General features: G+C 40.7%; 1 protein-coding gene across 3 annotated transcripts in view; it reads left to right on the top strand.

The window, feature by feature from the left end:
• The window catches only part of hs2st1b (heparan sulfate 2-O-sulfotransferase 1b), a 236,901-nt gene that overhangs the window by 166,884 nt on the left and 43,359 nt on the right, over positions 1–26,658 (top strand). For all 3 annotated transcript variants that reach the window (XM_041208578.1, XM_041208577.1, XM_041208579.1), the window contains 2 exons: positions 11,522–11,760; positions 12,948–13,033. In XM_041208578.1, coding sequence (XP_041064512.1) covers positions 11,522–11,760; positions 12,948–13,033 — 325 coding nt within the window. The remainder of the gene's footprint in view (positions 1–11,521; positions 11,761–12,947; positions 13,034–26,658) is intronic.

Raw genomic sequence — 26,658 nt, 5'->3', positions numbered from 1 at the left:
GTTGGTAATTGTGCCATCCAGAAGACAGGAAGGAAAAAAATATATATCTACAGCAACCTGCTACTTGATAAAATTATTTTATTTTCAAAATGGACAAAGCCTATACCCTGACATGCCTGACTAGCCATGACTCATACCAGAGGAATTTCTAACCTTCAGAAACCAACAGGGGCCTTGCTACCTTTAAAGAGGCACATATATCCCCTGGGACTGCAGAAAATCAAATTCCAAAGAAATGTATCAAAACCGTTTACATTTCTATGGCAGAGCTCTGGCCCATGGAGACAGTATGTCTGCAAAGACAAAAGGGACGCTGACTCCTGTATTAAACCTCTCGATTCCAGACCCGGAAAAATGCATCCTTTATCCAACACCCAGGAGAAAAAGTGGGATGTGTGTCACATGACCTACCTGAGGCTGCTGGAACCTGTAATATTGCTGTGTGGAACTGAACTCAGGCAGTCTCCCATTCTATCACCTAACAGGTAGCAGCAGAAAGGGCTCTGCCCAAGTAAATTGCTAGGCCCGAATCTAAGCCCTGAACTACTGGAACATCGGAACTCCTATATCTGCCCCTATAAGACTAATTCATCTCTACATGCCCTCTTCCTTCGGGGAAATCCTCGCTTCGAAAGAAGGATCGCCCTGCAACAGTTTCAGCCTGCTAACCTCTGAAAGAATACGCCATTGGACTTTTGACTCTGGACACTGGACTTGTGTGAAACCATAATTCTTATTTTTATTGTGGTCTTGCTCTGTACCCCTTTCCCCTAACACTCTTCTATTGTATGATTGCAAAAGGGGCAGATGTTGCGAAACCCCTTCCCACATTTTGTGTGTGTATTATAAACTAACCCTCTTATTTACCTTATCTTGAATTTGCTATGGGGTTGAGGATTGGTTCACTCCAAACTGAAGTGTTGGGGAAACTGCACGACCACTTATAAAGGGGGAAACCAGAAATCAACACCTTTCTGTTCACACAGGTAGTGAGGAGAAATCGGACTGTTTTAAATTAATTCCCTTCCTGTCTGTAACATTATTAAAAACCCAACATTAAATATAAAACAAAAACAAAAATAGCTGGAAAAACTCAGCAGGTCTGACAGCATCTGCGGAGAGGAATACAGTTAATGTTTCGAGTCCGTATGACTCTTCATCAGAACAAAGAAATATAGAAATGAGGTGGAATATAAGCTGGTTGAGGGGGGTGGGGAAGGTAGAGCTGGATAGAGGGCCAGTGATAGGTGGGGGCAAAGAAGAGATTGCCAAAGATGTCATGGACAAAGGGGTGTTGAACGGTGGTAATATTAGCTGAGGAATGTGCTAATGATGACATCAAGGGTAGAAAGCAGGACGAGCAAGTGACAGTCCTTGTGGGGGTGGGGTGGGGGGAAGGGATTGAAATAGGCTAAAAAGTAGCGATAAAACAATGGATGGAAATACATTTAAAAATCATGGAAATAGGTGGGGAAAGAAAAATCCATATAAAAAATTATAAATTATTGGAAGGGGGGGGATCGGAAAGGGGGTGGAGGAGAGAGTTCATGATCTGAAGTTGTTGAACTCAATATTCAGTCCGCAAGGCTATGAAGTGCCTTGTTGGGAGATGAGGTGCTGTTCCTCTAGTTTGCGTTGAGCTTCACTGGAACATTGCAGCAGGCCAAGGACTGGCATGAGAGCAGGGTGGTGTGTTGAAATGGCAAGCGACAGGGAGGTCTGGGTCATGCTTGTGGACAGACTGAAGTTGTTCTGCAAAGCAGTCACCCAGTCTGCATTTGGTCTCTCCAGTGTAGAGGAGACCTCATTGGGAGCAACGAATACAGTAGACTAAATTGAGGGAAGTGCAAGTGAAATGCTGCTTCACTTGAAAGGAGTGTTTGGGCCTTTGGGCGGTGAGGAGGGGGGAAGTAAAGGGGCGGGTGTTGCACCTTCTGTGGTTGCGTGGGAAGGTGCCATGGGAGGGGGTTGCGGTGTAGAGGATGATGGAGGAGTGGACCAGGGTGTCCCGGAGGGAACGATCCCTGCGGAATGCCGCCAGTGGAGTGAAGGAAGATGTGTTTAGTGGTGGCATCACGCTGGAATTGGCGGAAATGGCAGAGGATGATCCTTTGAATGCGGAGGCTGGTGTGGTGATAAGTGAGGACAAGGGGGACCCTATCATGGTGTGAGGGCAGATGCGCGGGAGATGTACCAGACACGGTTGAGGGCCCTGTCAACCACCTTGGGTGGAAAACCTCGGTTAAGGAAGAAGGAAGACATGTCAGAGGAACTACATTAAATATAGTTTTTTTTCCGATTATTTCTATGGAAAATTGGGTAGGAAACCCTAAAAGGGAACAGTTTAAAACTTAATTGGATCTGAATTCTTGAAGGCTTTTTACTGCAAAGTTTTTTCAAAAGCTAGAAGAATTGAACTGAAAATGGTGGAAGATTTGCCAAAAAGATGTCAAGTCAGACAAAAGGCTTGCAGACTATTGTACGGTTTATTAATGGTACAAGTTCAAGTACCTGCTGGAAATGTTTCCTAGCACTGTAAGGATTTTTTTTGGCTAATTTGTAAATACAGGGCTAAATGTTTTATGAAATTGGCTGTTCTGGAAGTAATTGTTTGCTAGGATAGATGCAAATTATTTTCACCAGGAAATTGAAAACAACAGGATATAATTTTATATAGTTGGAGCTCAGCCATGTAGGATTGAAATTAGGTAGCACTATTCCATATGAAAATGATGGGTAGCAAAAGACCATCAAACCTTTCCCACTGCCAGGTGCCTGGAACATCATGACTAGATACCTGCTTCCTCCCAGCAGCCATGTCATCTTGTGGGAGAGGCAAAGAAAATGGGCAAAAAAACAGGGTCAAAAAGATAAAAATCTGAAAATTTCTCTGCAGCCCCTCAGGCAATAGAAACCAGTCAAGGAGATCACATTAACTATGCGTATGTTATCTGTAAAATCAGTTATCTTTCATAAGATGTAAGATTTTATAAGATGTTATAAGCAGCCCCAGTTAACAACACATCCAGTTCTCTTTTCAAAGCTCAAGGCAGCCACATATTCCAAAGGTTCACTGCTCTATAGAAGAAGAACCACTGCCTAACATCTAGCCTATTCCTACTCTTTCACATGAACGATAATGGAAATATGGAGCTCTCTTTCTCCCTTAAAGTTGTGGATACTGAGCCAATTGAAATTTACAACAGATTGATGAAGCCTTTGTCAAACAAAAATTTAAGAAAGCAAAGGCAGGTAAATAACATTGAGCTACAGATTAACCATGAAGTTGAAGTGGAACAGGCTCGAGAGGTTACATGATTTACACCTGATCTTCTGTTCCTGTGCCTGTTGGAATTTAATTTTTATTCTTCAAAATCTTTTAAATGTCCAAGAGTTAGAAGTTTTAAATTCACCATGTTACACATGACGATGTTCAATAGCTTCATAAGATATAGATGAGTGTGCCTATTTTCTTGAACTCAATTTAAAATGGCTCATCATCTGTATGAGAAACATTTTGATGCACCCTGAGCAAACTTCAAAAGTGACAGCTTTCTTTTAAAATGGGTTGCTACGTTCTGTCTAGTTTGAATCTTTATTAAGCGTAAACATTACTGCTTTGGCAGTAAGAACATCAGAGCCCTTTTTATTTGATACAAACATTACTGAAAATTGGACTGAAACCAAACACTCGGAATGTGACTGAAAAGACTACTGGGTCTCTGACCTGCTCTGGACTGTGGACTTGATAATTTTGCCCCAGAGATGTAAATTGGCAAGATAAAGGAGGGGGGGGGGGGTGCAGAATCTGACCAGTGCACCAGTGGCATTTTCCCAGCCCATCACAATAGTTTATATGTATCTAATGCATGCAGACTTTGCATATTGATGCAGATTAGCTGGCCATTTATCCTTTTTTTGTTTGTCAAAAGTTAATGTGCACAAGGGCACCATATACATACAAGTTTGTTCTTTCCTAAGATGCAATCTTAATTGTGTACTTCTGAGTTAGAACCTATGGCAGGATTGTCCTATGAGGACCGATTGGAACTTAGAAGAATGAGAGGGGATCTCATTGAAATATATAAAATCTGACAAGGATGCACAGATTGGATGCAGGGATGATGTTTCCTCTGGCTGGGGTATCTAGAACAAGGGGTCATAGTCTCAGGATACGGGGTAGGCCATTTAGGACTGAGATGATGTCATGAAGCTATTAATGTATATAATGTTTTGCAAAATATTTTTCTTTTAAAATTATAGGTTTAGTTTGTGGGTGTGGCTTAATTGGATTAAAGCCAGCTAGCTTGGGTGCTTTGATGGGTACTGGTTTTGATATGGAAAAGAGATGGTGTGTATTTGCATTTTTTTGAATAGAGCATTCAAGAAATGGGGCTTGAAAACTGACGTCTTTCTAGCAGCTAACAAGCAATATGTTTATATTACTAATAAAATTGGTACTATGAAAGGGATTTTTAAAGGGTGGAGTTCAAAGAGGCTGGTGAGACGAGAATTTGAAATCAATCAGTGGTGGTAGGTGTAACTTCAGTTTTCGGGTGTGCGGAGCAGAGGCTGTATGAGACCAATAGGCAGCTGCAAGCCTGCAACTGGCTGCACAGGTTTTGAATTCATAAGGTGAAAATGCTTTGCCTGGTGTTTGATTAAGCCTATGAGTTGCTGTTGTCTTAATGGAGATTAGTTTGGGAATTTGTTATATATTATGATAGTAGTAATTTGTAGCCATGTGTACATATATTTTAACCTGTGTAAATTAATAAAATATTTCACTTAGTTTAATGTCAAGCCTCGAGAACTAGTGGTCTGATTCCTGAGTTTAGAGTCGCATCTCAAACATAACACCTAAATTATTGGTTATGACAGCTTAAAGTTGCCCTCTGGGATTTTTTTAACATAACTCCGCTTTGCCAGCTGCATCGATCATAACAGATGAGAAACTTCTTCATTCAGAGGGTGGTGAACCTATGGAATTCTCTACCACAGAAGGCTGTGGAGTCCAAGCCATTAAATATACTTAAGAAGGAAATAGATTTCTGGACTCAGTGTCAAGAGGTATGGGGAGAGCTCGGGAGTATGATGTTGAGATAGAGGATCAGCCATGACCATATTGAATGGCAGAGCAGGCTCAAAGGGCTGAATGACCTGCTCCTATTTTCTATGTTTCTAAAGCTGATCAGTACATTCTAATTTGCAAATATAACCTTAGAATGACCTGAGACTAGTTATTTAGCAAATTACATCTTATGACCTTGAAAGAGATCCAATTCCACCTTACCTGTACAATAATGCAGTAAATATTGTTTCTTTTCTGCCCTTTTAAGAAGTAATGTCTAATCTTAGTTTAGAGTGTGTATACATTCGTTTTATTCTTTCATTAAATGAATAGAGATGATTGAACATCCAGTCTGGCTCACAACTGAAATCTGAAGGGGTAGGCTCTAAGCTGCGATTTTTACTGTTCAGTTCCAGATAATGCTGCATGCTAATGCATTTATGGTTATGGTGGTTCTGATTGTCAAAAAATTTGGTGATTGTGGTAAGGTGAGGTACCCTGTTCCTTTAAGAGAATGTACCTGTAATGATCGTGTGACAGCACTGACGAATCACTGGACAGTGCGGGCAACTGGAAACCTTAAGTCCAGTTCTGGTGGTTTCTGAGTGAGCACGCATGATCTGGTGCTCTGCTCTAAGTCTTAATAAACCATCACTGTTTATTCTTACCTCAGTCTGTCCCCGTTATTGATTGCATGCAGCAATTGAGGAGAGTTCGGTTGACCAACAAACTAATTTACTCAAGACATAAAAAGAGGCTTACCAGAATGGGCATATAATTAGCAAATGAAGTTCAACACAGATAAATGTAAGGTGGTACATTTTGGTAGGAAGAATACAGAAGTCACTTTTTATGCAGAAGATGCAAGCCTTGGTGAGATAGAGGAACAGAGGAATTTCGGAGTACAAATACATCAATCACTAAAAGTCATGCCATAGTTTAGCAGGGCCGTTAAAAAAAGCAAACCAAGCACTAGGCTTTATTTCTCAAGGGATAGAATTAAAAAGCAGCCAAATAAGACTCAATCTATACTGAACCTTGGTTAGACCATATTTCAGAGTACTGCATGCAGTTCTGGTCACTATAATCAAAAGGATGTAGAGGCACTGTAGAGGCTGCAGTGAAGGATTATTAGGATGATGCTAGAAATGCATGGGTGTATTGTCATACTGGGTGTCTCTCCCCTCAAAATAAGGCGCTGGGGGTGTTATCTATTAGAGGTAATGACAGTTTTTGAAAAGTTTTGTCAGAGTGGATGCAGAGAGAATGTTTCATTTTGTGGAGAAGAGCATAACTAGAAGCCATCGGTATAAGATAGTCACCAAGAACTCCAATAGGGAATGGGGAATCTTCTTTACTCTGAGTGGTGAGAATTCCACAAAGTGTGGAACTCGCTATCACGGAATAGTTGAAGAGAACAGTTTGCATTTAAAAAGCTAAACGTGCATTTGAGGGAGAAGGCAGTAGATAGTTACGATGGTAGATTTGGATGAGGAAAGAAGGGAGGTGATTCGAGTGGACCATAAATACCGGCACAGACTGGTTGAGCCGAATACTGTTTCTGTATATCCAATGTAAGTGTCTTGTGCAGTGCCCAGTGCTGAGTTTAGTTGACTTAAACTTCAGCTATTGCCAGTGTCTTCGGTCCTCACCACAAGCTCCCTTCCCTAGCCACCGACTTCCACTTCTGTAACATCACTTGATTTTGCCCCTGTCTCAGCTGATCTGTTGCCGTAACACTCATTCATGTCTTTGAGAAATACCTTGTTTTATCATAGTTCCATCTTAACTTTACAATCTGATCTCACCCTTTTTAAAATAAAAAGTAAATCCTGATGCTTATTAAAAAGATCTTTTGCCCTACTGTTTTTTGCTGCTTTCTCAATGCCCAGCAGCTTTCATATTATAATGAAATTTTAATGAAACACACAGTCCCTTGTTGTGAAGTTGCCATTTTAATTTAAAAGCAGCAAACTCTAGTTTGAAGTATTGAAAATTGGTGCAATCTTGAAAATTTCTTGTGAACCACAAGCACCTTAAACATTTGTCAAAGCCTTGCCTATTTCTGAATAATCGCTGAATATCAGAGTAACTATGCTCTCCAATGTTCTTGGTACACTTTATTGCATGTTTTTTAAATTCATTTTTGGGATGTAAATGTCACTGACGAGACTAGTATTTGTTGGCCGTCCTAATCCCTCTTGAGCAGGTGGTGGTGAGCTGCCTTCTTGAACTGGTGTAGCCATGTGCTGTTTGTCAAGGTGCGGCAGGATTTTGACCCAGCGACAGTGAAGGGATAGCGATTATATTGCCAAGTCAGACGGTGTGTGTCTTAGAGGGGAACCTGCTGCCCTTAGTGTTCCCATGTGCCTGCTGCCCTTAGTGTTCCCATGTGCCTGCTGCCCTTGTTCTTCTAGGTGGTAGAGATTAAAAGCGGGAGAAATTTGAAATTTATTTTCCAAAACCTATTAGCTGTGGTTCATTTGTGCCTTAATTTTCTTTTACATTTATCTACACATTATATGGTACTGCAATTATCAATAGCTGCTGGCTATTTCTTTGTTATGTAGTCAACACTAAATTCAAATGTCAAAGACAATTTATCCAGTGTCTTAGTTGTTATAACTGGTGCAGATGAGTGCACTTTGCTTCTAAGTTGACCAGTTGAAGGTAAAATTATACTTGTGTGCTCCACAGTAATGCAGATCTGAAAAGCACTTCTTTATTTTAAAACTGTTAGAGAATTTAGGGGTGGTACAGCATTGCAGGGGTGAGACTCATTCTGCTTACTATCATATAGCTGAGATTAGAATTGGTGGGTGAGTGACTGAGGAAGGAATCTGAAGGGCATTCCCCTTGCGCTAGGTTTGCTCTTTTGGGGGCACGTCAAAATGACTTTTGCTTGCGGAGAAGGCAGGTTTCTTCCATATATCCTTGTGGAAAAAGCAAAAAGGGCAAGAAACTTTTTATGAAAAGGCAGCACAATTTCATAAGCATGGTGGAAGCGTTGAGATGAATCATGTGACTAGAATTAAATTTTCTAATGAATTCAGTTGCTTGCAATGACCATAAGATGTAGGAGCAGAAGTAGGTCATTCGGCCCATCAAGTCTGCTCCAAAACTAATAAGATCATGGTTGATTTGATAACCGTCAACTCCACTTTCCTGCCGTTTCCCCAAAACCCTTGATTCCCTTACTGATTAAAAATCTGTCTATCTCAGCCTTGAATATACTTAGGGACCCAGCCTCTACAGCTCCCTGCGGTAAAGAATTCCAGATTGACTACCCTCTGAGAGAAGAAATTCCTCCTCATCTCTGCCTTATATGGGCAACCTCTTATTCTGAGATTATGCCCTCTGGTCCTAGACTCTCCCACAAGCGGAAACAACCTCTCAGCATCTACCCTGTCAAGCTCCCTAAGAATCTTGTATGTTTGAATAAGGTCGCCTTTCATTTTCCTAAACTGCAATGAGTACAGGCCCAACCTACTCAACCTCTCCTCATAAGAAAATCTCTCCATACCTGGGATTAACCTAGTGCACCTTCTCAGGACTGTCTCCAATGCCAGTATATCTTTCCTTAGATAAGGGGACAAAAACTGTTCACAGTATTCTAGGTGTGGTCTAACAGTCCTTGTATAGTTTTAGCAAGACTTCCCTATTTATATACTCCATTCCCTTTGAAATAAAGGCCAACATTCCATTTGCCTTCCCTATTGAACTTGTATGTTAGCTTTTTGAGATTTGTGCACAAGGACTCCCAAATCCCTCTGTGCTGCAGCCTTCTGCAGTCTTTCTCCATTTAAATAATATTTAGCTCCTCTATTCTTCCTACCAAAGTGCATAACCTCACATTTTCCCACATTATATTCTACCTGCCCAGTTTTTGCCCACTCACTTAACCTGTCTATATCCGTCTGCAGATTCCTTGTGTCATCCTCACCACTTGCCTTTCCACCTATTTTTGTGTCATCCGCAAAATTGGTGATAGTACATTCACTTCCCTCAACTAAGTCATTAATATATATTGTAAATAATTGTGGCCCCAGCACTGACCCCTGTGGCACTCCACTAGTTATAGGTTGCCATCCGGAAAATGCCCCCGTTATCCCAACACTCTGTTTCCTATTAGTTAGCCAACCCTCTATCCGTGCTAATATACTACCCCCACCACCATGGTCTCTTATCTTCTTATGTGCGCTTTATTGAACACCTTTTGGAAATCCAAATACATTACATCTACTGGTTCCCCTTTATCCTGCTTGTTACCTCCTCAAAGAATTCTAATAAATTTAATGGGATTGTGGTGCTCTGGAGCAGGATACTGCTTAATCTCCAAGACATTTTCAGTACAGGTCTCAAATGAGAGAGCAAGTTCTGGTCAAATATTGGTTCCAGCAGCTTCTGAATTCAGTAATTTTGGAAAGAGGGCTTGCTATCTAGGGAAATAGAATATTTTTCCTTTTTCCTTGTTCTTTATGGATCAGTTTATCTACCACATCAGGTTTTTATACCACTGGTTCACTGTTAGTACTGAATTCTCCTGGTCTACTTTCAGGGGAAATGTCTCTAACTCACAATGCAATATGGTAAGATGGGAATTTGCCTTGTGTATCGAATCCACAAACCTGCAGTATCACTGCTACATTGAAACAATTTATAAAAACCACAAACTACCTGATGACTTTAGAGTGAAATTCTCCAGTTAATTTGAAGAGAGCTGGAATAGTGCGAACTGCATTTAACCTGCCAAGACTATTTTTTAACCATTGTAGTCACATAAACTGGGTCAAAGTTTATAATTTACAAAGTAGGTAACCATGGCTATTTGATGCTTTGTGGTGCTTTGAAAGCATTGATGTTCTGTGAAGCTGTACAAAGCCTCTTATCCCATTTGCTTAAAACCTCACAGTCATTCCAAATTAGAATGTATGTTCAACAATCAAAAGTCTTGCATTTAGTCAAAGTTAAAATCCCACATTTATTCTTTACAGTGGTTTGAAAATTACAATTACAAATTATAGGACAATTTGTTGGAAGAAATCCTGATTGGGGAAGCTTTGGTGATCAGTTAACATGCTTTGTGCCAGAACCATGAATCCCTAATGTATTGGAACAAATTTAATGAAAAAAATCCTTCTGTATTGGTTCCATCCTGTAAAATAGCATAGTTGGTAGTTTAAAATGGTACATGAGATTTTTGAAATTCTCAGTTTAAGTGAACTAATCCAAACGTGACTTTGCATTCTTGCCAATTTGCCACGTTAGTTTTAATGTTTTTATATGTTCGTCAGTTTAAGTTCAAGTTTAAATCACGTAAATAATAGTGCCTTTGAGTTAAAATAATCAAGAAGAAAATCCTTGGGTGATAACTTCCATTTCAGAGATTAGAATTGGTACTGATATGTATCCATCTTAAATACCTTGCTTTAGTACAGTCGACTCCTTAATGTGAAGTTGCTTGATTTGAATAATTACATTTAAATTTAAACTGTACATAGGTCCCATGAAAAACATATTTAAAAATTTGTTTTGAACCTTTTAATTGAAATTATTGGTTAATTTGAATTCAACTGCTAATGGGTCCTGATCAATAAAAACTACTGCTTAATTTGAATTTAATTGGTTGAACTAGACCATAACAGCTAACCATCCTGGATTAAACAACTTCATCTCAGTGAAGAATTTGGAATCCATCCTGATTTCTAAATTGTGAATCAGCTGCTTCAAAAACTATTCATCTGGATGTTGTGTTAATAATGAAGGTGAGGCCATTGATGCTTTCTGTCATTACAGAATAAATCAGATAGCAACTTCTGAAGTAGGCACGTAAATCAAGTCGAATGTGTAAATCCAGATGCTGCAGCCCAAATGACCCTACTCCTACACAGGCTTCACGATAGCAAAACCTTGCCGATAGACTTAGCATTGAAATATATCCCAACAGCATGAGGTTGAGTATGTAACCACTGATTAAGCATTCTACACGCTGGAAAAAGTTAAGACTGGTTTATTCAGGAGTAAGTGAATTTTTAAGTGTGGAAGTGATACTTACTGCCAAACTGCTCTGGCCTTGAAAATTTAATTTTACAAGTGGTGGGGTCTTATTCTTTCAGAAGTTAATTAGTATTGCAGATGTTTTTTTTTAAACTTCTCCTGTCTTTTTCTGTCACTTTCAACTCCCTTTCTACCTTATCATTCTTTCCTATTCTTTATTTCACTTTTTGTGCATAATTTGAAATCAATTTATAGTTCTTGCCTTATACCACCCTAATTTAGACTTTGGATGCCTTGATGAGATATTTCAAGACAAACTTACTGCTTCCAGAGTAGCTAGTCAAGAGGTTTACTTTACTTCCTACTTTATCATAGTGCTTTATACAGGCGTCTTAAGATGTCATTGCTATGGTATTGCTGGTCTGCTTTCAAACCTGGATTTTTATTTTACAGAAAGAGCAATTGCAAGACATGAAGTCAGAGAAATTGAACAGCGCCACACAATGGACAACCCGAGGCAAGATCTAGGAGGAGAAGAGCTGGATGACATCATCATCCTTTACAATCGTGTACCTAAGACTGCCAGCACTTCTTTCACAAACATTGCTTATGACCTGTGTGCAAAAAACAAGTACCATGTCCTGCATATCAACACAACCAAAAACAATCCTGTGATGTCTTTGCAAGATCAAGTGAGTCCTAATTCTCTGTGTCCACTGCATTTTTTATTTTAGGACCATCTATTCAATGTTTCTAGAATGAAACTTGTTCATCAAGGTGCATGAAATTAAATCCTTTGGACTGAAGATTCCATAAAACTTTTTCCGAAAGATGTTGTATAGAAATTGTAATTTATCTGATTTTGGGATGGGGCCAGTAAACTGTTCAAGACCTGGAAAATGTCATAGTGGAGTGCATTCCACTTTGTCTATTTCACAACATAAGTACTAGGCTCATCAGATTTGAGAATCAACACAACTCAAATTTTAACAATATGAAGAACTTCTGTTTTCATTTATTTTTTTTACTTGTTCATGAGATGTGGGCGCATCTGACTAGACCAGCATTTATTGCCCATCCCTAATTGTTCAGAGCATTTTTTTTTTAAAAGAGCCAACCACATTGCCGTAGGTCTGGAGTCACATGTAGGCCAGACCAGGTAAGGGCAAGCAGATTTCTTTCCCTAAAGGACATTAGTCAACCAGACTGTTTTTATAACAATCGATAAAGCTTTCATAGTCATCATTAGACTTTCGAATTGAAATTTTAATTGAATTCAAATTTCACCACCTGCTGTGATGGGATTTGAATCCTGGTCCCTGGAGAATTACTCTGGGTCTGTGAAATACCAGTCCAGTGACAATGCCACTACACCACTGCCTTCCCCCTATTATTTAAAGATTGGGGACATAGACATGGTCTACAGTTTTGAAATTTGGATCTATTGCTCTCTTTTGCCAATTTTGGTGCCAGTCTAAGTACTAATAACAGTCAACTGAAAGCAAAAATTGCAATCTGATACAAGGTAAATGAGAGCAATTCGTCTAGATTTTATGTAAGAAATGTGTACATTCTACCTCTGTCAAAAATGCCTGCCTGTAAATTGACAGAGCCTGGCACATCAACCTCTGTTTGACTAGAATATCATGATTAGTAGACTGAGAATGAGATACACTGGATTCTTGATTTCCCAGCAATACATGCCCCATCACTTCATTATGATTTATCGTTGCATTTATACGTTTTCCCTTTATTTACTAGTTCCCAGATCAGCCCAGTAAAGAAATTAAGATTGATTGGAGAAAAGCTTTGTATTCAGGACAGGTCTGATTTATATGTATTACCTAACTCATAAAAGTATAATTTTATGTTGTTTCAGGCACGATTTGTGAAAAACGTTACTACTTGGAAAGAGATGAAACCAGGATTTTATCATGGGCATGTGGCATATCTGGACTTCACCAAGTAAGTGCATTCGTTTACAGCTGTTGATTCTTTGTGTCTGGGACACTAAATTATCTATAAATTTAGCGTTGCTGATGTCTTGTGCCTAAATGCTTGTGCATTAAAATATCATACAAGCTAATTGTTTGGAGTACAGAACTTGAGTATTGCTGAAAAAAGAGATATGTCTAATCTTTTAGTCTTGCAGTCATCAGGACACTTGCATGAATACCAATATAAGGGGGAAAACAACAATTTATACTGTATGCAAAGAGAGTGCTGATTGGTTGGCAAGTGGCGTTGCCATGGAGAATGTACCACTGATGGTGACTGACAGTTAACTGCCAAGCATTGTTTGAAATTTAAATAAGGCAGCTTGACTCTGATTGATCAAGGCATTGCCCTAAGGAGTGAGTCAGCAAATAGCTGTCACTTATTTTGTTTATCTGAAACAGGCACAATGTATGTACATGTTCTTTCTGTCTGCAAAGAACAGGGCCCTGTGTATTAATATATGTATCTTCCAGTACAAGCAAATGCGCCGCACTGTAAGCCTGACTGATGATCTTAAATTGGTTGTCAGCGTAATTCTTAGCACATTGAAGATTATTTAGCAAATGTTGTCCAATCGCGGAATCACATCAATGTAGGACACTATGTTTTGAATTTTGCAAGCACGGGCAGGTTAGGTACGGTCTGTACCATGCTTGATGCGAGCAACGGCTAGGACATGCTGTTTGATACAATCTTCCAGTCTTTGGGACATACGGCCTACATACCTAGCATCACACTGGCATTAAAATTCATATACCACATTATTCATTTGTGTGACAGGCAGGACATCTTTTTGGCTTGATGGCAGCACCCTGTTAGTGACAAATAGCACTCATGTTGCTAATGCATAGTAGCAGCGTGAAACAGCTACCTTCACCTTTTGCTCAAATTTTGAGATACCTTGCTTTTCAAGGGTAATCCGAGGTAGACTGGGCACTTTTCAGGGCCAAAATGGGCCTTAGGCCTATTCATGAGTTTGCATGATGTACAGTGTGAAATGATCTGATCAGGGTAGCCATTATCTTTCAGGATGTCTTTGATGCGCCCTATTTCAGCATCAAGCTTGCAGCCAGCTTTGATCAAGCTTCTGCACATACACAGTGAAGACCTCTTTCACATTTGCGAAGGCTGTACAGGTAGCAATGCTGTGTCCATGTGCTCATTTGACATTGCTAGCCTATTCACCAATGTTCCACTTGAGGAAGCCATAGAAATTTGCACTGCAGCACTATGTCATGGCGATCTAGACCCACCACCATTGAGTGAATCAGTATTCATTGAACTTATGAACTCAGCAACTCGCACAGTTGAGTTCAGTTTTAATGACACCATGTATGCTCAAATAGATGGTGTTGCCACGGGATCCTTTCTAGGTCCAGCTCTTGCAGACATCTTTTTTGGTTCCATGAGAAAACATGCCTTTGATAGAATGACACCTAACCACCTACCCTCGCATATTCCCGATGTATGGATGATACGTTTGCTTTATTTAAATCCACAGCTGCATGTAACAAGTTCCTTACATGACTTAATGGGCTCCATCCTGCGCTCAAATTCACCTATGAAATGAAGCAGTCAAATGAACTCCCCTTTCTTGATGTACTAGTTGAGAAATCTGCCAGTGGATTCTTTACCATGGTCTACCACAAGCTTACCTTCACTGGTCAATATTCGTGTTGGGATACTTACAGTTCCACGCACTGTAACATTGGTCTTATCAGCAACCTTGTAAATAGGGCCCAAGCCATTTGCTCATCATTTAAGCGTGATGCTGAAATTGGGCACATCAAAGGCATCCTGCAGGATAATGGCTACCCTGATCAGATCATTTCGCGCTGTATATCGCACAATTTCATGGATGGGCCTAAAGTTGTCACTTTCAGCCCTGAAAAGTGCCCAGTCTACCTCAGATTGCCCTGGGAGGGCAAAGTATCTCAAAAATTTGAGCAACAAGTGAAGCTAGCTGTTTCACATTGCCACTATGCAGAAGCAACACGAATGGTATTCACCACTAACAGGATGCTGCCGTCAAGCCAAAAAGACGTTCTGCCTATCTCACAAATGATTAGTGTGGCGTATGAATTTCAATGCCAGTGAGACAATAGAAATGTAGGTCGTACATCCTAAAGACTGGCAGATCCTATCAAACAGCTTGTCTCAGCCATTGTTCGTAATGGACAGGGTATAGACTGTACCCAACCAGTCAGTGCTTGCAAAACTCAAAACACAGTGTCCAACATTAGATGTGATTCTGTGATTGGACAACATTTGCTAAATAATCCTCAATGTGCTAAGAAATTTAAGATTGTCAATCGGGCTTGCAATGTGGTGCATTTGTGTGTACTGGAAGCTACATATATTAATACACAGGGCCCTGTTCTTTGCAGACATAAAATAAGTGACAGCTATTTGCTGACTCACTCATTAGGGCAATGCCTTGACCAATCAGAGTCAAGCTGCCTTATTTAAATTTCAAACAATGCTTGGCAGTTAACTGTCAGTGGTACATTCTCCATGCAATGCCACTTGCCAACCAATCATCACTCTCTTCACATACAGTATAAATTGTTGCTTTCCCCCTTATATTGGTATTCTTGCGAGTGCCCTGATGAGTAAAAGCAGAAAAGCTTAGAAGTGTGTGTGTTGGAGGAATGTTCAATCGAGGCATTCAAGAAGGCATTAAATGATTTGAATGGAAACAATGTGCAAGGGTATGAGGAAAAGGCAGGATAATGGCATTAAGCCATGGTGTTCATTCGACAAGCTGATGCAGACACAGTGGGCCAAATGGGCCTCCTTCTGAGTCATAACATTCTGTGATTCCATGTGTGTGATTCTGTGTTTTTTTTCACCAGCATTAATTGTTTGTGTTGAATAGAGCTAGTTTTATTTTGCTACACTGCAGAAATTATCGTAAATTTATAAAAATGGGGTTGTATAAGTTAGTTGGCATATTTGTTTTCCAAAAAGATTCTCTCCTCATTAATGTTGTAATGACAACATGGTATCAAAAGTGCATGAGCACATATAAGCATAATTCTGTGCAGTAGCCCAAATAGTAACAAGAATATAAATGTGCCAGTTGCCCTCTGGTGGTTAAGTCTGTACTTACCTTCACTCACGACCCAGCTTTTGAAAACTGTTTCTGTGGATACTAACATTTGAAGATAGGCTGTGAGTTTGTGCATTCTAATCTGTAAACAGTTTTGTATTCCTTCAACAGCAATCAGTGTTAAAAGGTAGTAATCTTCACTCAAATAGTAATTATAAATATATAAAAACATGCTTGAGATGAATTTCCTTGGTCCTTCTCATTATAAGGACTACAAATCAAGTTTTGGAGTTGTTGCTAAGAACCCAGGTCTTAGTTAAAATTCATATTTTAACATAAAGTAATCCAAACAATTGTATGTACCTGTTTGGATCTATAATGTACAATAGCAGCTTAGACAACATGTACAATATGACTTCGCAGCTGCTTGGTTATTTATAGTAAACTTTAAATAGAAGTCTACTTTAAAACTTATTATTGATGATGAGCTTAAACTATTTTTATGCTGTTAGCAATGTTCCAGACTCTCAGATATTTTCAAGGATATTAATTCTTTTGTCCCCTGCTTTCCCCAACCCAGGCCCTCCCAAAAAAATTGCTTAAATAAACTTGGCCTTATTTGCATAAAATTCTGGAAAAACTCAGCAGGTCTAGCAGCACCTGTGGAGAGAGAAACAGATTTAATATTTTGAGTCCGATATGACTCATTTTTTTGAAACGAGTCATTTTGGACTTGAAACATAACTCTGTTTCTCCGCCGACAGACCTGCTGAGTTTTTCCAGGTAATTCTGTTTTTGTTTTGGATTTCCAGCATCCGCAGTTTTTTGTTTTTATCCCTGTTTCTTTGTCCACTGTTAAGAACTAGAGATAGTTTAAGTAAGTTGTATTTGTATTTTGAGTGTTAAAAATAAGCTGTAGTTTTAAGTTAAATATATATTTTTTTCTATTTGTGGGATAAAAAGGTAAAACCTGGGATCTAGTTTCACTTTTGAATGGAGGCAGCAGGTCTGAAGCTCTGTTTGTATATCTGTATTTTTAATGAGTTTTATGACACTTTAAGAGGGATAGTGGTGTAGGGAAGTTAAAACAAGGTTTAATAAACTCTACTGTTGCCTCACAGCAGAGGTCCAAAGAGGGAGTCCCCATACACACACACACAGTGAAAACTAAAGAAAAGCAATTTCAGTTCAGTTGAAGCCAGGATTCCAGTGAGGCTGGACAGCAGAGGGACAGATAACAAGTCCCAAACTAAAGTTGAAGCCAGCTGCCAGGAGAAGCTGGACACAGGAAAGGAAACTGCAGGAGCAGGTTCCAGAAACTAAAGAAGAAAGTCCCCAAATCCAGGGGAGTGGAGCAGGAAAGGTCCCAAGGGGGGACGGTCTAGTCAAAGGAAAAGGACCGGAATCTGGAAAAGGTCCTGTCTTGAGGAAGTGAAAGTAAGGAACAAAAGGAATTGCTCCAAGCTTAAAGGGAAGAAAGCTGCAGGACACAGGTTTAAAGCAATACAGGCTTGGGAGAAACCAGAAGGTCTAAAGGGGACAGCCGATATGGGCTTGTAAAGTAGTGGTGGTCTGTTGGCATGGCCGAGTCAATGAGGGAGACTGCTTGGAAGAAAGCTTCAATGCACATGGAGATTCAGGGGAGAGGAACATTCGAAGGAGAGTTCAAAACCCTGGAGGTGGATGCTTGTGGAAGGTTACTGAGAGAAAGCGTTATTTGGGAGAAGATTCCAGAGCATCTTCTTTGAGAGTGGAGATTGGAAACTCTCATGTGAAAGACTGAGTTCAGTGAGACCAGCTGGCTCACAGTGTGACAAGTGTCTGGCAGGAGTTGAGAAGGGATCAATAGCATCTGTTTGGGCTGGCATCCATATCTTATTGGCAGACAGCTTGTTCACTATCCAATTGCAGATTAGCTACAATTTTCTTTGGTTACAAAGTGGAAAGACTGAAGCCATCAACTTCTACCCCTGCCTGCAAATTTGCCACTAATTCCATTCTCCCTTCCCAACCATTGTCTGTAATTGAACCAGATGGCTGCAACATTGGCTTCCTTTTGATCCCATGACCCCTCCATCACAAGGACTGTCTACTTTCAGCTCTGAAACATCACTAATCTTCACCCCTGCCTAAATATATTCGCTGCTGAAATCTTGTGTTATGATCCCAGCTGATAACTACTGGACAAGTCAGGTCCTAAGATGGAACCCAGCTCGATAGATTCTAGCTTTTATTTTTTTATTCACAGTAAGTACACAGTCCATGTAAACCAATAGGTGACCTGTGGTAAGGTACACCACACTCTGAAACCAAGTGACAGATGCCACTCCAAACAGATGCTATGGATCTCTCATCAACTCCTCCCAGATGCTTGTCACACCATGAGCCAACGATCTCACTTAACTCCACCTTTCACACAAGGGTTTCCAATCTCTACTTTAAGGAGTCGCTTTGGAATCTTCTCCCAAACAACACTTTCTCTCAGAGGCCTCCACAAGGGTCCACCTCCAGGGTTTCAAACTCTCCTTCCAATGTACCTCTCCCCTGGAATGCCATGTGCATTCAAGCTTCCTTCTACACACTCTCTCAAATACTCATGCCAACAGTATACCACTGCTTCACATGCCCCTAATAAAGAGTTACAGATCTTCAGCTGTTTCCTTGGGTTTTCTGGCTTCTCCTAAGCTTATATTGCTTTAAATCTGCATCCTGCAGCTTCTTCCTTTAAGCTTGGAGCTTTTCTCTGCTCCTCACTCTTAACTTCACTTAGCAGGACCTTTTCTGGATTCCTGTTCATTCCCTTTGACTAGAAGGTGGTCTTGGGCCCTCCTTTCTTCTGTTATTTGGTGAAAGCTGCTTCCTCTGCCATCCCCTCTGCTGTATCCAAGCTCTCCTAGCACCTGCTTCCAACTTTAGTTTGGGACTTGCTATTTGTCCCTCTCCTATGCAGCTTCTGCTGGCAACTCCTTTCAACTTTAGAGCGCACTGTCAAACTGAACTCAAACTGCATTCGGTTTCTCTTTGTGTGTGTGCGTTGGGCCTTCCTCACTGGACCCCTGTTGCTAGGCAACAGCACAGTTTTTTTCTATCCTGTTTTAACTCCCTTTCAAGAGTCATAAAACCAAACTAAAATGCAGGCATCTTTTAAAGTGAAACTGAAAAACTCAGGTTTCACCCTTTTGACCCACAAATACAGAAATACAAATTAAACTTAAATTTAAAATATACCTTATTCCTAACACACCCAAATACACACACAGCTTAAACTATCTCTCTTTCCTAACATCTACAATGCTTGTGTTACCTCCCAGCCTCTACTATTCCAGTGCACTCCCAGTAGGATGTGCCTTGTCCACAATAACCCCACCACACCAAACCCTCCATAAATGTCAACTTTGTTAATTGTATCAATTTAGGTTAAGTACCTACAGGTGGAGGGCATTGATTGGATGGTTACTTGATCGCTTAATGAGACGGGCAATGTATACTTGCAATATTTCTGTGAATAAATCTATTCCAAGTAAAGACTGCTCTTGTATCTTCCTTCATCAACTGTTTATAACAGGCTTATCGAAAACTCTGCTGCTTGTACCTTATCTTGTAACAAGTTCTGCTCACCCACCACTCCTGTTCTCACTGACCTACCTCTTTTCCACTTTTTGAAACCAACTTAAAACCCACATATTTGCCATCATTGTGCCACTGTTCCTGAAATCTCTTGGCTCATCGTTGACTTTGGTCTCAATGCTTCTGTTAAGTGCCAATTTTCTATTTCCTGTGTAAGATGAATATTATGATATTTTTGTCTTCTGTACATGGTGTTGATGCATCATTGCTGTATTACTTGATCTTTTTTCTCATTGGTCTCATAGTGTGGTACAAATTTTCTTGGATGCCTTCAGCCATGTTGCAGATTATTTCTTGGAAGTGATCTTGTCTGCTCAAGTCTCAACCCATGGAAGAAATATTCTATCTCAGTTTTGAATATCAACATGCCAAAAACTTTTTATTTTATTTGAATGTGTAATGCATGTAGAAGTCTCTTATATTATTCACCAGTCTGCCAGCTGAATTACTGAGTCGTCCACAGAGCCGGTAAACTTCTAACTGTTTGTCAAGCTAGGAGTATAGCATTGGCTTTCAGTGTTTTCTGGAGCTGAGTACAAAGAAATCAAGCCCATTGATGTGTCTGCTCTCCGTTGGTGTCATAGACTTATTGGCAGTCACTAAGGTTATGAAGCAGTTGAATTATAAACATGCTACAAGTTAGGGAAGGAAACATGCCTTCTTTAGCTAGTTTGGCTCATTTGTGACTCCAGTCTCACTCCAATGTTGTTAACTCTTAACTTCCCTTTGAAATGGCCCAGCAAACCATACAGTTATGACAAACTATTAGAAAGAAAAACAAGAAGGAAATGGGACCAATTTGGATATCAAAGCAAGACATGATCAAGGCATACGCAGTACACTTGACTGCTGTGAAGTCTTCCCCCACTAATTCTGGGGACTGATGCCAAGAAGAACTACCCCACAAACTAATCAAGCAACAGGTTAACAGCCGCACTCACAGAATTGTATCTATCAGCCAATGTTTTGAACTCTTCTGTCATCATTCCTGGCATGTCTTGTCCCAACAGCAGGACAGATCAAACTGAGGTGGAGATAGTGATATACACAGTTGCTGCTCTGGGCTTACACCGGGTGGCAAGAATACCCAGTTGAGAGAATAATCCTTTCTTGGCTCCATCCTCACAAATCTGCCTCTTACAGTTACATCTGTTTGTAGCAGCATTGGTAGAAGTGACTACTTTACAGCCCTCGTGGAGACCGAATTCCCAATCCACACTGAGGCTACCCTCCATAGAATTATGTGGCACTGCCACCATGCTAATGAGATAGATTAAGAACAGGACCTAGCAACTCAAAACTGAATATTATAAGGGAGGATGGGGGGTAGGCATCAACTTCAGCAGAACTGTGTACCATCAGAATCAGTAACCATATAGCCTGGTCTGTCTCTCACTCCTCAATGTCCATCAAGCCAGATGACCAGTTCTGGTTCAATGAGCTGTATAGCAAAGCATGTCAGGAATGATATCAGGCATACCTGAAAATACAGTGTCAACCTGGTGAGAAAGCAACACAGGATTCCGTGCCATGTTAAACAGGAAAAGCTGCATAGTGTAGACAGAACTAAGTAATTCCACAACCAATGAATTAAGGTCAAAGCTTTGTCCCTGCCCATCCAGTCATGAATGGAGATAAACAATTGAGCCACTAACTAGAGGATGAGGATCCATAAACCAATCTGAATAGATTAATCGAGTAGATTAACTTAAATTTTATAGGTTTGGATGCTATAGAAGTCAACTTGTTGGTTTTTATTAATATCAAAAACTGCAAGCGAGTCTATAAGTTGGTATACTTAAAAGTAAGATACCCCCCAGAGCCTCAACCATTAACCAATCCAGGTGAGTTCTTAGTCTGGAATATCAAAGAACTACCAAAATGGTACTATATATCCATCTTGAGGAACGGTTGCGGAGCAATATCAGATGGCTTGCTCTGAAGCTTTCAATTCTGACCTTATTGTCATGTGATTTGTTTGTGTCGTATACGACTGCACCAGCAGATGGCAGGGTTGTACCACATTAACTTCATTGTGGCTAGAATGTAAAAGCTTAATTATCTCGTCCTGTTGATAAGAAATGAAATTTTACATGGTTATAAATAAACATTCACACTGAGTAATACTGAATAACTCCGACGACATGTCTGCAAAAAGGTTCTTTGATTCTTGATTTGCATTAAACTAGCAGTATGCTTTGCTTACTTTGGCCTTTAGAATCCTCATGATGTAATAATAACCTAAACCTTGTGTTGGCTTATCATACAATAAATTCATAATGTATAGATATTGGCTCCAGCATTATTGCTCTTCTTTTCCATGTTTCACACCAGATGTTTTAAATCATCTAGCTCAATATATGTCTGTGATTTCTACACCTCCTTTGCTAACAATCTTATGATGCCTTTATCTATGCCAAACTGCTAACCTTTTATATTATGCCAAAAGCTGCAACATCATCCGTGCCAATGGTGGTAACCAGCATATGAATGCAGAAGAGCTGAATCATTTGCAACCATCTTCAGCAAGAGAGGCCAAATGGAAGATCCTTTTCAGCCTCCTCCTGTGGTCTCCACAATCTTGAACAAGAACTGAATTCCAAAGGAGACGTGAAAGTGGCTGCTCTTGACATCAGGGCATTACTTGACTGAATGTGGCACCAAGGAGCCCTGTTGAAACTGAACTCACCGGGGATCAAGAAGAAAATTCTGGCTGGAATTGTGAAACAAAAACAAAAATTGCTGGAAAAACTCAGCAGATCTGACAGCATCTCTGGAGAGAAAGGCAGAGTTAACGTTTTGAGTCCGTATGACTCTTCAGAACTCTTCAGACTTCTTCTGAAGAAGAGTCATATGGACTCAAAACGTTAATTCTGCCTTTCTCTCTACAGAAGCTGTCAGATCTGCTGAGTTTTTTTGGCAATTTTGGTTTTTGTTAAAGATTTCCAGCATCCGCAGTGTTTTGCTTTTATCTTAGTGGCTGGAGTTGTACCTGGTCCAAAGGAAAGATGGAGGCCAAACATTCTCGGCCCCACAACATCACTGCAAGAGTTCCTTAAAGCAGAATCCCGTGATCCAACTATTTTCAGCTGCTTCAAGTGACCTTTGCAGCATCCTTAAGACTGAAATGGAGTTGTTCACTGATGATTGAACACTTCAGCTCCATTCGCAATTTTGCAGATAATCTCGTAATTGATGCTTGCTTGTTGCAGCAAAATCTGTAAAACATCCAGACTTGGACTGATAGCTGGAAAGTGACACTTGGTCACATAAATGCCACGCCATGACAGTCTCCAACAAGAAAGTCTAGCCATCTCCCTCTGGCATTCAGTGACATTACCATCACTGAGCACCCCCCATACTAGGGATACCATTGACCAAAACTGAACAGGGCTAGCCACAGAAATGCTTTGGATACTAGAGTAGGCTAAGGACCGAGTATTCCGTAGCTGCAGTAACATTCAAGAAACTTACAAAAAATGCCTTTTAGCTGCTCTTGCCCCATGACTGAGTTTCTTTTTCAACTGTGCTAGAACTGCATTCAGCATGGTGAAGGGACCAATAGTGAACAGCTTATGAAAGGTCACGTATTTTGACATTTTAAATGTTCAGGCCTGGTGCTGCCATGAGGATTATTTGTCATCAAATAATTAAGCCTCTATATGAAAGGCTTTGCCAAAAGAAATGCCTGTTGTAAGACTGAATCCCTTTGTAGAGCACTTGGGCATGAGTCGTTATAGGAGGGATATTGTTGAAGTCTGATTAGTGAGACCTTCCCGACTAGTCTTTCTTCTTTTGGCAAGAATACCTGAAATCTTAGCCCTTTGACTGTCATATGGGCTATAAGAAGCCTTCTCTTTCAAGCTTTGGAATTCTGAACCATGAAGCAGAACTGTCTGGACAAAAGTCTTCCACAGGAGAAAGAAACAACCAATGAAGTACTCTTGAAATGTAATGCCTGTTGTAATGTAGGAAACACATGCCAATTTGCACATAGCAAACTCCCCCCAAACAGCAATGTGGTGATAACCAGATAATTTATTCATGTGATATTGATTGAGGAGTAACTATTGGCCAAGACACCAGGGATCATTTTTCTGCTCGGTGAAGCAGTGCCATGGGATCTTTCGCATCCACCTGAGGGGGCATATTGCTCCAACAATGCAGCACTCCCTCAGTACAGCACTTGAGGGTGCTGCCTTGAAATTTATCCTCAATTTCTGGATGTTACTCTGAACCGGCAACCTTCCAAATCAGAGGCAAGAGTGCTACCAAATGAGCCACTGCTGCCACTAAAACTGCAAAACCTAACCTGTGGTGATGCTATTGTAAAAGTAAGCAGAAAGTGCTGTTATAAATTTGGGTTTGAAGTCATTCCTTCTGGGAATCAGTGGTGCCTGACACACCCGTAAATGATCTGTGTTGATTCATGTTACCCTGTTTCTGCTTGCTGGATAGCATGACCCATAGTGTAACCCTTGTGGTGTGAACTGGATGCACATGTCTTTTATAGATGCATTTCTTCACTCTCTGAAGGTGGACCAAACAAACACTTGGTAAGAAGGTCATTCATAAGTTCTTCAGCTGGGTTGTTCACACTGAATGGACATAATGTGGGTGATTAAATTCACTTCTGGTTCAGTCGGTTAAACTTGTCATTGTTCAATAACGCAAAATAATGAATGGACTATATTCCTCCCCATCAGCAAGTTATTTGGTTTGACATTAAAAAAATTAATTAATTCTAACTCTTTCCTACATTTATCTTTCTGGCAGCCATTTGCTGCCTGACTCGCTCACGCAAACCTCTGCTCAACTAACTCTGCCTATATTTTTCATTTCTCACTTTTTACAGCCAGAAGGGAAAAGCTTGCTGGACGGCTTACCAAGCACCTGGGATTAGCAACTCCTTAACAGAGAGAGTGTGAGGTGTTGATTGATTACGGGGACAATCTAACTAATTGCTTAGCATTTACCTGGTATCTAACCTGGCTATGTGGAAAATTGCCCTGGTATGTCCTGTACACAAAAAGCAGGACAAATGCAACCTGGACAATTACCGTCCCATCAGTCTACACCCAGTCAGCAGCAAAGTAATGGAAGGGGTCATCAACGGTGCTATCAAGCAGCACTTGCTTAGCAATAACCTGCTTACTGATGCCCAGTTTGGGTTCCGCCAGGGCCACTCAGCTCCTGACCTCATTACAGCTTTGGTTCAAACATGGATAAAAGAGCTGAACTCCTCAGGTGGGGTGAGAGTGACTGCCCTTGGCATAAAGACCACATTTGATCAAGTGTGGCATCAAAGGATCCTAGCAAAACTGAAGTCAGTGGGAATTGGGGAGAAAACCCGCTGCTGGTTGGAGTTATGCCTACCACAAAGGAAGATCGTTGTGATTGTTGGAGGTCAGTCATCTCAGTTCCAGGACATCACTGCAGGAGTTCCTCAGGATAGTGTCCTCGGCCCAAACATCTTCAGCTGTTTCATCAATGACCATCCTTCCATCATAAGGTCAGAAGTGGGGATGTTCACACGATGTTCGGCACCATTTGTGACTCCTCAGTTACTGAAGCAGCCCAAGTCCAAATGCAGCAAGACCTGGACAATATCCAGGTTTGAGCTGACAAGTGGTAAGGAGTATTCACGCCACACAAGTGCCAGACAATGACCATCTCCAACAAGAGAGAATCTAACCATCGTCCGTTGACGTTCAATGGCATTACCATCACAGAATCCCCCACTATCAACATCCTGGGGGTTACCACTGACCTGAAACTGAACTGAACTAGTCATATAAACACTGTGGCTACAAAAACAGGTCAGAGGCTAGGAATTGTGCAATGAATAACTCACCACCTGATTCCCCAAAGCCTTTCCATCATCTAAAAGGCACAAGTCAGGAGTGTGATGGAATACTCCCCACTTGCCTGGATGAGTGCAGCTCCCACAACACTCGAGCGTGACAACATCCAGGGCAAAGCAGCCCACTCAATTGGCACCACATCCACAAACATTCACTCCCTTCACCACCAACACACAGTAGCAGGAAGGTGTACCATCTATAAGATGCACTGCAGGAATTCACCAAGGATCCTTGGACAGCACCTTCCAAACCCACAAACACTATCACCTAGAAGGACAAGGGCAGCAGATAGATGGGAACACCACAACCTGGAAGTTCCCCTCCAAGTCACTTACCATCCTGACTTGGAAATATATTGCCTTTCCTTCACTGTCGCTGGGTCAAAACCCTGGAACTCTCTCCCTAACAGCGCTGTGGGTGTACCTACACCACATGGACCGCAGCGGTTTAAGAAGGCAGCTCACCACCACCTTCTCAAGGGCAACTAGGGATGGGCGATAAATGCTGGCCCAGCCAGTGAAGCCCACAGTCCGTGAATGAATTAAGAAAAAACTAAATTGGCAGAGGGAATATAAGCATATAAGTTCATAAAGGAGAGAGAATGTGGGATCGTACTTGAATAGGTAGTTGTACCATTTTTGATAGGAGCAGACTAAGAAGGGAAAGGAGGAATGTAAAGATAGTTCTAGAATGCATGTATGTAAATGCACAAAATGTGATGAATAAGGTTGGTGAACTTCAAGCACGAGTTGCCGTGTGAGGACATGATGTAGTGGCAGTAACAGAAACATGGCTTAAAATGCTAAGGACTGGGCACTTAATTTTCAAAGGTATAAAGCATTCAGAAATGATAAGGATGAGAAAAAGGGAGGAGGGGCGCCAGTACTGATTAGGGAAAACATTGTAGTGTTGGAAAGAGAGGATGTCCTTGAGAGGGTAAGGACAAAATCCATTTGGTTACAATCGAGAAGCAAGAAAGGCATGATCACCCTGATGCGAGTATAAGCCTTCCAATTGTGAGAAAGAGAGGAGCAAATCCCCATGAAAAT

Source organism: Carcharodon carcharias, chromosome 16 (genome assembly GCF_017639515.1).
Source record: "Carcharodon carcharias isolate sCarCar2 chromosome 16, sCarCar2.pri, whole genome shotgun sequence".
Taxonomy (NCBI): Eukaryota; Metazoa; Chordata; class Chondrichthyes; order Lamniformes; family Lamnidae; genus Carcharodon; species Carcharodon carcharias.
This window is presented reverse-complemented; position numbering and strand designations above follow the sequence as displayed.